General features: G+C 54.2%; 1 protein-coding gene across 1 annotated transcript; it reads left to right on the top strand.

The window, feature by feature from the left end:
• Nucleotides 1-4,079: 4,079 nt before the first annotated feature.
• Nucleotides 4,080-11,434, top strand: LOC135892254 (phospholipase A2 inhibitor gamma subunit B-like). Its single transcript, XM_065419956.1, has 5 exons — nt 4,080-4,128; nt 4,412-4,528; nt 8,947-9,099; nt 9,497-9,637; nt 11,232-11,434. Exons 1-5 carry the CDS (start codon nt 4,080-4,082, stop codon nt 11,432-11,434), a joined length of 663 nt encoding a protein of 220 aa, XP_065276028.1.
• Nucleotides 11,435-11,900: the final 466 nt, after the last annotated feature.

Genomic DNA, 11,900 nt, shown 5'->3' with positions numbered 1-11,900 from the left:
TAGGGGTTATAGTGGACCACAAGCTAAATATGAGTCAACAGTGTGATGCTGTTGCAAAAAAAGCAAACGTGATTCTGGGATGTATTAACAGGTGTGTTGTGAGCAAGACACGAGAAGTCATTCTTCCGCTCTACTCTGCGCTGGGTAGGCCTCAGCTGGAGTATTGTGTCCAGTTTTGGGCACCGCATTTCAAGAAAGATGTGGAGAAATTGGAAAGGGTCCAGAGAAGAGCAACAAGAATGATTAAAGGTCTTGAGAACATGACCTATGAAGGAAGGCTGAAAGAATTGGGTTTGTTTAGTTTGGAAAAGAGAAGACTGAGAGGGGACATGATAGCAGTTTTCAGGTATCTAAAAGGGTGTCATAAGGAGGAGGGAGAAAACTTGTTCACCTTAGCCTCTGAGGATAGAACAAGAAGCAATGGGCTTAAACTGCAGCAAGGGAGGTCTAGGTTGGACATTAGGAAAAAGTTCCTAACTGTCAGGGTGGTTAAACACTGGAATAAATTGCCGAGGGAGGTTGTGGAATCTCCATCTCTGGAGATATGTAAGAGTAGGTTAGATAAATGTCTATCAGGGATGGTCTAGACAGTATTTGGTCCTGCCATGCGGGCAGGGGACTGGACTCGATGACCTCTCGAGGTCCCTTCCAGTCCTAGAATCTATGAATCTATGAAAGGGGCAGACACAGGCTGCAGGGGTGTTGTTGAGTGCGGTGTGGCCATTGCACTGGGTGAGGAATCAGGAGAGAAACTTCAGCAGGAGGAGCCCAGCTGGTCCCGGGGCTGTGCCGGCCGTGCTGAAAGCTGCTGTGCAGTTCGATGGAGCCTTTCAAAGATCCCAGAATCGAAAGGGACTCGGCAGTGCAGCCCTGCAGAAAGTTCGATGTGCCGCGTACACCTGCGGCGGGTGGGGGGGGGGGAAGCAGGTGATCGGTGTCAGGCGAGAGACTTCACTGCACAAGCTGGTCTGGGACACAAGGACAGCCCCCTCCTTTGCTCCTCAGAGCCCACCTATGCCCCCACAGCCTCCATCTCCCCATCTGCTCTGCTCCCCACAGCCTGTCTGGGCCTGGATGGCCTCTCCCGCCTCCTCTGCTCTGACACAGACTCACTCTGTCTCCTTGAGCAAGTCACTTGCAGCCCCAATCTAGAGCCCACCAACGACACCTGGATTGGATCAGGTCTGTATTAGCCCCAACGCTCATCTAGCAAAGCAGCAGCACAATGGGATTTCTAAGAGGTCGTGTGGGGAATTAAGGCACCATGATGGGACTCTGAAAAACCAGGATCAATTCCCAGCTCTGCCACAGCCTTCCTGTGTGACCTTGGGCAACTCACCTTATCACTCTGTGCCTTGGTTTCCACAGCTGTAAAACAGGGAGAATGATCCTTCTTTTGCCTGTTTAGATCACAAGCTCTTTGGGGCAAGGACTATCACTATGAACTTGTTCAATGCCTGGCACAACGAGGGTCTCCCATGTCTGTTTGGGTTTGCGCAGCCCCTCACGCACCAGGGACTCTCAATATTAAGCCAGTCCTTACAACAAAGAGCTTACAGATTAAATTCTATATAGGCAAAAGGTGGGAGGGGAAATGGAAGGAAGGAAAGGGGAAGCCACTGGTCCAAGTTCACACAGGAGCCGGCGCTGGGAATAGGACCCAGGTGTCCTGATCTCCAGACAATATCTTTATCCAGCAGAGCCCACAGCATCCTGCCCTAGAGCAGGAATTGGGGACAGATGTGAGACCTGGGGGTCCAAAGTCCTGAACTGAACCATGTGCCAGCCAGGGATGGACTCTTGGAACAGCAAGTGATAAGTGGTTTTCCCAGGGAATCTCTAGGGTGAGGTTAATGCACATTCCCCAGCCCCGGTTCCTCCAAAACCAGCCTTGTGAAGCTATGCTGGGAAGGGGGCACCTTTGTCTGCTGAGCCCTGGGACATTCTGACTCTGGGATGATTGATCACAGTTTTCTAAAATGGATGAACATAAGGGTACAGTCTGTCACAAAGATGTGCGCATCTTGTTTCTAGTAATAAAATGATGGACTTTACATCAGCCTGTGTCGTCCGGGAGAGGGCCGAGCAGGACGGGACATAGTTTCTGTATAAGAATCTGGAACTGTGGGTGTGTTGGCGTTGCCGTGCAATATAACCAAGGCTGGGGAGAGCCAAAGTGTAACCCAGGTGTGGCCGGCAGGCTGCAGTCACAGGCACACACTCAGGGTGCAGCTCGCACGCTGGAGTCTGTTTGTGAGCGGCCCGGGGGGAGCTATTTCGGCAGGGCATTGGAAGGCACCCAAGGGTGCAGGGCAGGGGTGGATTGTACCATTAGCTGTGGTACATTGGTCTGGATGTACCCTGGAGATGTCACAGCGCTGTGCGTAGGGGGCAGCGCTGGCGACAGGAATAGAAATCTATCGACTCTGCCAAAGACGAATGGGGGATTTTTAAGTTTCTATCTCACATGAGAGGGTACAGCTGAGCCTGTCTAGAAAAGGAGGAGAGAGAGACACAGACAATGGAGAGATTGTACATGTTTTCCTGTTCAAAGAGCTCACCTTCTGCTCCACCCCAGGCAAACATTAACCGGCCTGAAACCCCATAAAGATCATTTGATCTAACAACCACTAGATCCCACTCCCCTCCCAAAGCTGGGAATAGAACCCAGGAGTCCGGGCTCCCAGCCCCACCCCCCATAAGGATTAGGGTTGCCAACCCTCCAGGATTGTCCTGCAGTTCCCAGAAATTAAAGATTAATCTTTAATTATAGATTATGTCATGTAATGACACCTCCAGGAATATGTCCAAGTAAAACTGGCAGCCCCAATAAGAATGCAAAGGAAGGCGGGAGTCAGCATGCCAGTGGGGTAGCTAAAGGAGAGAAACAGCAGTGGGGCTGGGTCGGTCGCACCAAGAGGAAACACTGTTACGCCCCAGTTCTCTTCCCAGCCTGTGCAAACAGACGCCTGTCTGGGGTGCGACAGCCACCTGCTGCCTTACGGGAGATCCGAATCTCGCTGACTGCAGGGTAAGCTCCTGGACCCCTTCAGCCAGGAGCAGGGAAATCAGCCCTTCCCCCTCCACCCTTCCCAGACAACATGGGACATAACAGAGCAGGGAGGCGGCTGAGCACTGGCAATGCTGTGACACCCCCTAAGGGGGGAAGATTCCCAGCGCAGTGTGAGCAGTGGGGAGATGGGGAGGGGGAGAGGGCAGAGGTAGCTGCTGCCAGCAGGGAGGGGGAATTTCTCCCTTCAGTCTATGGCTGCTTGATGGTCTGTGGCAACATGAGTGACCCCAAGCGGGTTGGGAAGGTGCCACTGCTGTGTGGTGTGGGGACGAAAACCCCCTCAGTGGGGGGGGGGAAGGGTCAGTACCGTTCCTCCTCCTCCTGGGGAGTCTGGGGTGATGGTGCAGGTGCCCCAGGCCCTGATCTTGGGGAAGGGGGACACAGAAATAAATTTGGCTCCGGAGGAGGGTTGAAGATTTGCCCTTGCCTGGAGCCCAGGACCCCTTGGCTGTTAAAATTAGTTCATGATTGGGAGTAGCTTTGCAGAGAGCCAAGGGTTGTTGCAAGCTATCACTTTAAGAGTGGGTGGGTGAAGGAAGTGGGGTTGGCTGATCTACAGGGAAGCATGGGACCAGAGGCAGTCTGGAAAGAACCAGCCTAGAACAAGGTGGGTGAGTTATGCATCTCTGCCCAGGAGAGCAGCCTGCTTTGTCTCCCTCTGTTTAGGGAGTAGCCTGCTTTGTCTCTGTTTTTTCATTCTTATGTGTTATCATTCTGGAGTGTCAGAAATAAAATTGTGTTACATTGAAACCTTCCAGCAGGAGTATTTGATATTTGTATCTACCTTCTCTGTGTGGGTGCCACCAACATAGCAGCCACAAAGGCGGGTCAGAGGTGTGACTACCCCAGAACTTTGGCATATGGTTTTGAGGTTCCACCTGTCGACCAGATGATGCATGTGCAATCTCTCTTCTGATCTCATTTCAGCCCGTCTGTGATCAATCCCCTGGCCGCAGATTTGGCTGCATCAGAGACCTCAGCGCCGATCTACTGTGTCCCCATCACCATGGAGGCTTCTCTTGCCATCTGCATCCTCACTGCTCTCCTGGCTACAGGTGAGTGGGGTCTGTTCCTACAGGATCCCATGTTCTGACTTCTCCAATAAACAAGGAAATTTTTGGAAGAGGATCTTCCGCTATGAAAGGAAACAGATTTGAATCCGTGTCACAAGACACTAGGAAATGGATTTCTATCTGATCCCCAGCTGGGGTCTGTCGCTGTAGCTGCATTGGTGTCAGGGAAGCCAGATCCCCACCTGGTGTGGATCAAACCCAGGAGAAGGTGAGGGGGCGAGGGAGGAACAAATCCAGGTGGCTCATGTTCTCTATCCATCTCCAGGGGCCTGTCTGCAGTGTGAGGTTTGCTCTGGACCAGGAGCCAGCTGCACGGGCGACCTACAGACCTGCACTGCTGGGGCAGACACTTGTGGCATCTCTCTGGGTGAATACACATTGGGTAGGTGAGATGGACCTTAACCAACCTGGCTCAGGGAAGAGGCTGCGGAGCTAGGACGCCTGGGTCCTATTCTAGTCCCAGCTCCGGAAAGGGCATGGGATGGATGGGTCTGAGCAGCGGTTAAGGAGTCAGGACACCTGGGTTCTATGCCAGACCCTGTGGGCTAGTTCCCCAAAGGGGACTTAGACTCAGCACTGCGATGCTGAACCCCCAGTTGTCTCCACGGACCATGGGTCAGGGGCCCAGGCTGCCGCCATGGTGCTTGGGGAGAGGGAGACACCTGAGGATGGGATCCACAAAAGCCAGCATGCCAAGCGGGCACCGCCTAAGCCAGCCAATAGGAAATGCTGAGGAGAGGGGTGTGGCCTAAGCCTCCTCCCCTCAGAGTTCAGCATCTAAGTCTGGGCTGCACGGTGGTGCCCAGCTGTGCTTGGGATCCACAGCTGGGAACCCCTTGCTGGGAGTCCAGCATCTAAACCGGGTCAGCCCTTCCTTGCAAAAGACAGCCGAGGAGGAGGGGCTGCCCTGAGACCCCAGCAGCTGGGGGCTCAACTGGGACATGGAAAAACCAGCTTCAAATGCCTCCCCTTCCACTGGACTATGGAGCGGGTCTGACTGGAGCCCTCTTCTTGCAGCCGTTCCGTTCAGGTTCAGTATTTCAGCTTGGCAGTATTTGATTTTTACCTTGTTCTCATTTTGACAATGTCATTTTTTAAACATGTTTTAATCCATTGAAATGTTCACAGTTGCAGGAAATGGTGGCCGGTGGGCGGGGCGGGTTCAGACAATAACGATTTAATGACAATAGATGATGGAATTCAAAAGGCAAAGCTTTCTAACCTTTAAACCACAAATTCAACATCACGTGTCCAATTATACCAAGGAAATCGCCTTCAGTCCAACTCTGATACCTTCTCAAGCAGCATTTCTGCTACTTGGCCAATCTGTAAATTTCAATCATCATCGATGGGAATATTGGGTCGGTTTGTGGGTGTTTGGTGAAATCAACGTTTACCAACATGTACTGAGAAAATCTTGACTCTGCCAAACCTATAAACACTTGGGCGTGAACTGGACCCTGACTGCGCCACACACTGGGTTGTGCTCTGAGCATTGGACTATTGGGCACAAAGTGGTGTGGAGGCATCACCAAATAGCACCTCCTGTGGCTGTGTTTTGTGGGGGACGCAACCATGTCACCCATCTCAGAGGCTGTCCCCTGGATCAGGTCCCAGAACTGAGATAGGCAGGGGAACGCCTACTGGGAGGTCCCGCCAGGGCTTAGCCATGAGCTGGGTGCCGGGTGTCACAATTGAGGCAGCTGTGTGGTTACCCACCTGGAGAAATTCAGGGACTTAGGGAGTTTAGGCACCTACAGGGTCAGTGTAATGGGTGGCGACTCACCCGGCGCAGCGCCTCCTGCTGGTCGTCTCGGGAATTAGCTCTTGAAGCCTTTGGAGCGCCCTCTTTAGGCCGGTGTCTTGCCTGCTGCTGGCCCCCGTGTCCCTCTCAGATCCCGGTGCCCTTTACATCAGGTTTCTGCCCCCTAACAGCAACCCACAATCTGGGTCTCCACACCCAGGGGAACCCCCAACCCCCTATCCCCACCTCGCCTCAGTGGCTACTGCCAGTCACCATCTAGCCCCCACTCACTGGGGCAGACGGCAGTCTGTTAACCACTCATCATCGGCAAGGGGGGTTGGACCAGCTGCCTCTGCCTATCTCTGGGCTGCCCCTCTACAGCCCTGGTACCCTTTTGTGGGCCCTTAACACGGCCTGCAGCCTGGGGCTTTGCTAGGCTGGAGCTCCCCAGCTCCCTCTGCCCTTCCCCAGCCCTGCTCCACCCTGGGTCCCCTCCTCAGCTCCCCAGGCAGCCTGGTCCTTCTCCCTCAGAAGCTAGAGAGAGAGTGTTCTCTGTCTCTGGTCCTCAGCCCCCTTATAGAGTCAGCTGTGGCCTGATTGGGGCGTGGCCCAGCTGTGGCTGCTTCCCTCAATCAGCCCAGCTTTCCCCAGCCACAGCCCTCCCCAGGGCTGCTTTTAACCCCTCCGGGCAGGAGTGGTATGACCACCCCACTACACACCCTCCCCCTTAAGAGTGCGCGGGGGTGTGTGTCCCTATTGCCCCAGTGCCCCTCGCAGCTCGGCTCGCAGGGAATCCCTCTCCTGCCGCAGGCTCTCCACTATTTGGAGCCACCTGCTTCCCTCTATTACCATCTGGACACCCACTGTAGCCGTCTCAGCTCCCACGTGGGTTTCTGTCTGTCTGAGCTCCCACTGTAGCCCTCCTGGCTCTTGTTTGGGTCCCCGGGTTCAGCTGGGGCCTCCTTGCCCCAGACAGTTCCGGGCTTGGGGCTCCAGTCTTGTCTGTCCCTCTCGCCTGGTCAGGCTCAGGCTGGGCCCCTTGTTCGGCGCTCCCCCTCTTCCTAAGAGGGCAGTGCCTTTTTACGTTGCCCCTGGTGTGGCAGTGGAAGCACCCCCTGCACCTTCCCTTTGCCATGGCCTTCCTATGGTTTGTACCTGGCTTAGCCTCCACTTCAGGTCTAGCCTGGGCCCTGCAAGTCCCCTGAGGGTACTCCCTCCGTAGGTGCCTGGGCTCCTTGCAGGCCCAACAACTTTGGAGCCCCCCTGTTGACTTCACAGAGGGCGCTCTCCCAGTTCCTGCTTTTTCTGGGTGGGGCCTCTGTGCTCCATTCCAGTAGGGACACCTCCTTTTATAGTGTCCCGGTTGCCCACAGGCGAAACAGTTTTTAGGCCCTGGCACCGGCCTCCAGCCCTTGGTGCCTGGTCTCCTATATGGTCCGGGTGTCCACCCCCGCAGCAGCCGGAACAACCCCCTCTGCTGCTCGGCGAGCTAGGCCACCCAGACCCTCCAGTAAAAGTCCATCTCTGCTCTCTCAAATGTCTCGGATCTGGGCAATAGTCCCACAGTCCTTGCCCTGCCCCTTGTATCAGGGGTGGACTGCAATTGCCCACATTCTCCACCACTTGTGGCAGGGCGATGACTCACCTGGCGCAGCGCCTCCTGCTGGTCGTCTCGGGAATTAGCTCTTCAGGCCGGTGTCTCGCCTGCCGCTGGCCCCCGTGTCTCTCCCAGACTCCAGTGCCCTTTACATCAGGGTTCTGCCCCCTAGCAGCAACCCACAATCTGGGTCTCCCCACCCAGGGGAACCCTCAACCCCCTATCCCCACCTCGCCTCCGTGGCCACTGCCAGTCACCATCTAGCCCCCGCTCACTGGGGCGGCGGACTGCAGTCTGTTAACCACTCATCATCAGCAAGGGGGATTGAACCAGCTGCCTTTGCCTATCTCTGGGCTGCCCCTCTGCAGCCCCAGTACCCCTTTGTGGGCCCTTAACACAGCCTGCAGCCTGGGGCTTTGCTAGGCTGGAGCTCCCCAGCTCCCTCTGCCCTTCCCCAGCACTGCTCTACTCCAGGTACCCTTCTCAGCTCCCAGGCAGCCTGGTCCTTCTCTCTCAGGAAGCTAGAGAGTGTCTCCTTTAGCCTCTGGCCCTCAGCCCTCTTATAGGGCCAGCTGTGGTCTGATTGGGGTGTGGCCCCACCTGTGGCTGCTTCCCCTAATCAGTCTGGCTTTTCCCAGCCACAGCCCTCTCCAGGGCTGCTTTTAGCCCCTCCGGGCAGGAGTGGGATGACCACCCCACTACAGTCAGGCAGCAGCTGAGCTGGGAGCCTGGGAATCGAAATGTTGGATTTTGGTGTCTCAGGTGGAAGTTAGATGCCTAAATTGCTTTGTGGGACCCTGTTATTTATCTCTCTCTGCTGCGAAAACTGATCATTTGTTCCTGCCCTTTGTGTGCTGTCTTTTACCCAGTTACTGATCCATGAGAGACCATCCCTCTTCTCCCATGACAGCTCACTTTGTTTAAGAGCCTTTGGTGAGGGACCTTGTCAAAGGCTTTCTGAAAGTCCAAGTACACTATATCCACTGGATCCCCCTTGTCCACATGCTTGGTGACCCCCTCAGAGAATTCTAGTAGATTGGTGAGGCATGATTTCCCTTTGCAAAAGCCATGTTTACCCTTCCCCAGCATATTGCACTCATTTATGTTTTGGCTAATTCTGTTCTTTATACTTTCAGTCAATTTGCCTGGTACTGATGTTAGAAACATGTAATTGCCAGGATCGCCTGATCGCCTGTGGAGCCCTTTTTAAAAATTGGCATCACATTAGCTATCCTCCAGTCATCTGGTCCAGAGGTTGGTTTAAGTGACAGGTTCTAAACTACAAGAAGTAGCTCTGCAATTTCATATTTGAGTTCCTTCAGAACTTCTTTCCCCCACTCTGTGCCCAGTTTCCCCATGAGTGGCGTTAGGATAATGTCACATGGCTGTTATTGTGCAGAGGGCAGCTATGGGGTGGGAGTGGAAGGGAAATAAATCTCCTTCTTCTCCTCATGTGCAGCGGGAATGAAGCAACAAATCGTTATCAAGGGCTGTGCAACATCCAGCATTTGCAAAGCTGGCCCCCTCACTGTGAACTTTGGGAATGGACTGGTAATAAGGTCGGGCATCACGTGTTGCATGGGAGATGCCTGCAGAACAACCAGCGTTACAGGTACCTCTCCCCAGCTCCACCTCTCCTCTCTCCCCTGTCCCCCTGCACCTCTGGCTGCTTGGAACCTGCCCCACGTTAACTTCCTGAGACTGGTCCTCCCGCCCCTCAGGGAGCGCCCCATTGAAGAACACTGAGCCCCTGTGTGGGTGGAGTTTAGTGGGCGGGGCTCTAGGCTACCACCAGGTGTGAACCCAACAGGCCCCACTCAGGGTGGGATCCAGGGCTCCCTGCTTCAAACCTCTCCCCTGCCCCTGCTGCCTCCAGCGTCCCCAGAGCTACAGCTCCCCCTGCAGGGGCACCAAGGGCTGAGCTGTGCAGCCCCCAGCTGCTCTCCCTGCCCCGACGCCGCCTGGGGCTCGTCCCCCGAGCTGACTGCGTTTGCTCCACTTCTTCCCAGTGCCACCAGACAACACCAAACCCAACGGCCGGAGCTGCCCAGCCTGCGTCGCTATGCTCTACGCTCAGTGCAATGAAGAGACCATACAGTGCACTGGATCAGATACCCGATGCATCGAGGTTGCCGGGACCGCAACATTTGGTAACTTCCATTCATTTAATCTGCATTTATTTTTCCTTTGTTGTTTATTTCGGTCACAGTCTAGGTCAAATGCATCTGTTCCCCCGCCGTGATCTCCAAGGCACCAGCTCTAATCGTCTGGCTCTTCAGCTCTCACTTCTCTTGGGCGGACACCCACATCTCTCTCCCTACTGACCAGGGAGTTCTTGAAGGCTGCACAGTCCCCTGCTGACACTGTGATAGCCCCAGCAAGCCAGACTGCCTCACAGGCACTGCACAGTCTCCGCAGGGGGGTTGAACAACGTCACGGCCCAGAGCTGTGAGCTGCCCCACAGCGCATCCTAAGCCATCACCTTCGTTCTGAAGGTCAGAGCATTATGGGGAAACCACGGATTGAAAACAATGAAAGGACCTGCAGGCTGGAAAGGTCACCTCGAATCCAGAATTGGGGTCTGCTAGTGTCAACCCCCACAACTTGGTTTTCATTCTTGTTACAAGTTGATAACGGTCTCAGCACTTGAGAAGGGCTCAGTCGTTCCTTTGTACAACTGGGACCTTTGTTCTTAGCCTTGTGTTCCAGGGGATCAGCAGACAAATGTGCCCTCACCTCATGGCATAGCTTCGCAAGGCTGGTTTGGGAGTAACCAGAGGTGGGGAATTTGCTTTAACTTCACCCTAGAGATTCCTTGGGAAACCACTTACCACTTGTTGTTCCAAGAGTCCATTCCTGGCTGGTGCATGGTTCAGTGCAGGCCTTTGGACCCCAGGTCCCACATCTGTCCCAAACTCCTACCCTAGGACAGGATGCTGTGGGCTCTGCTGGGTAAAGATATTGGCTGGAGATCAGGACACCTGGGTCCTCTTCCCAGTGCCGCCTCCTGTGTGACCTTGAGCCAGTGACTTTCCCTCTCTTTGCCCCTGTTTCCCCTCCCACCTTTTGCCTATCTAGAGTTTAATCTGTACTCTCTTCGTGGTTGGGACTGGCTTAGTATTGGGAGCCCCTGGGGTGCCAGGCGCTGCACAGACCCTGACCGAGATCAGAGACCCCTGTTGTGCCATGCACTGAACAAGTTCATAGTGACAGTCATTGCCCCCAACACCTTGTGATCTAAACAGGAAAAAGAAGGATCATTCTCCCTGTTTTACAGAGGGGGAAACTGAGGCACAGCACAATGAGGTGACTTGCACAAGGTCACACAGGAAGGCTGGAGCGGAGCTGGGAATTGAACCTAGATTTGCAGAGTCCCATCATGGTGCCTTAATTTCCCAGATCCCACCGCTACCACCAACAATGAGCTGCCCCTTTGCTAGATGAGCGATGGGTCTAATACAGTCCTGATCCAGCCCAGGTGTCGTCAGTGGGCTCTAGATCACTGCCAGTCACTTGCTCTAGGACACACAGTGAGTCTGTATCAGAGGAGAGGAGAAGGGGGAGGCCACCCAGGGCCAGACAGGCTTGGGGGAGCAGAGCAGATGGGGAGATGGAGGCTGTGGGGGACCTAGTCAGGGCTCTGAGGAGGAGAGCTGAGGAGGGGAGGGAATTGTCCTAGTCCAGCTTGAGGAATGGAGCTGCGCCTCTCACACCAATCCCCTGCTTCCCCCTCCCACCCCCCAGGTGGATCTTCCACATCGACCACCATGAAGGGCTGCGCTAGTGAGGCCACTTGTGCCCACTTTAAAATGATTTCAGGGACCATCGCAGGAGTCAGTGCGGATCTATCTGTGGTCAAATGCAAAGCACCTGGCCCAGCTCTGGGGCCAGTCGGGCTCCTCGTCCCATCCCTTGCTGGGCTCCTGCTGCTGAAGCTGCTCTTCTGATCTCCACTCCATGGAATGGCCACGCCACGCTCAACAAGACCCCGGCAGTCTGCGTCTGCCCCTCTCTGCAGCCACTCTCCCCTCCCAGGGGCTCTGGGCTCCTGGCCACATTCTCTTCCCCATTATTTTTTTGCACTGAATGAAACAAACTGGAGACCTCATTCTTTGGAGTTTTTTTTATCTCTTTCGATGGGCAAAATTTTAATTCTAGTGGGCAGGACTGTGTAGCAGCTGCTTCGTCTTAAAGGCACCCCTAGTGGTGAAATTAGGCAGCACAGACTGGGAGCTACAATTCTCAATAAAGAATCTTCGTTTGTATGTAGGGTGGGCTGAATTTGATTTTAATTTTTTTTTATAATTTTGAGGGATAATATTGAAATTTATTTTTAAAGATTTTTACTATTTTTATCAATTTAAATTTTCTCAGTTGCGGGAAATGGTCTGGGGGCAACAATAATTATTTACA

This window comes from Emys orbicularis, chromosome 20 (genome assembly GCF_028017835.1).
Source record: "Emys orbicularis isolate rEmyOrb1 chromosome 20, rEmyOrb1.hap1, whole genome shotgun sequence".
Taxonomy (NCBI): domain Eukaryota; kingdom Metazoa; phylum Chordata; order Testudines; family Emydidae; genus Emys; species Emys orbicularis.
Note: the sequence above shows the minus strand (reverse complement) of the source record. Positions and strands in the feature narration are given on the sequence as shown.

Coding starts and splice junctions, on each gene's coding strand:
- LOC135892254 (XM_065419956.1), top strand. CDS start 4,080: ATGGAGGCTTCTCTTGCCATCTGCATCCTCACTGCTCTCCTGGCTACA. Junction 4,129..4,411: donor CACTGCTCTCCTGGCTACAG/GTGAGTGGGGTC, acceptor ATCCATCTCCAG/GGGCCTGTCTGCAGTGTGAG. Junction 9,638..11,231: donor TGCCGGGACCGCAACATTTG/GTAACTTCCATT, acceptor CCCACCCCCCAG/GTGGATCTTCCACATCGACC.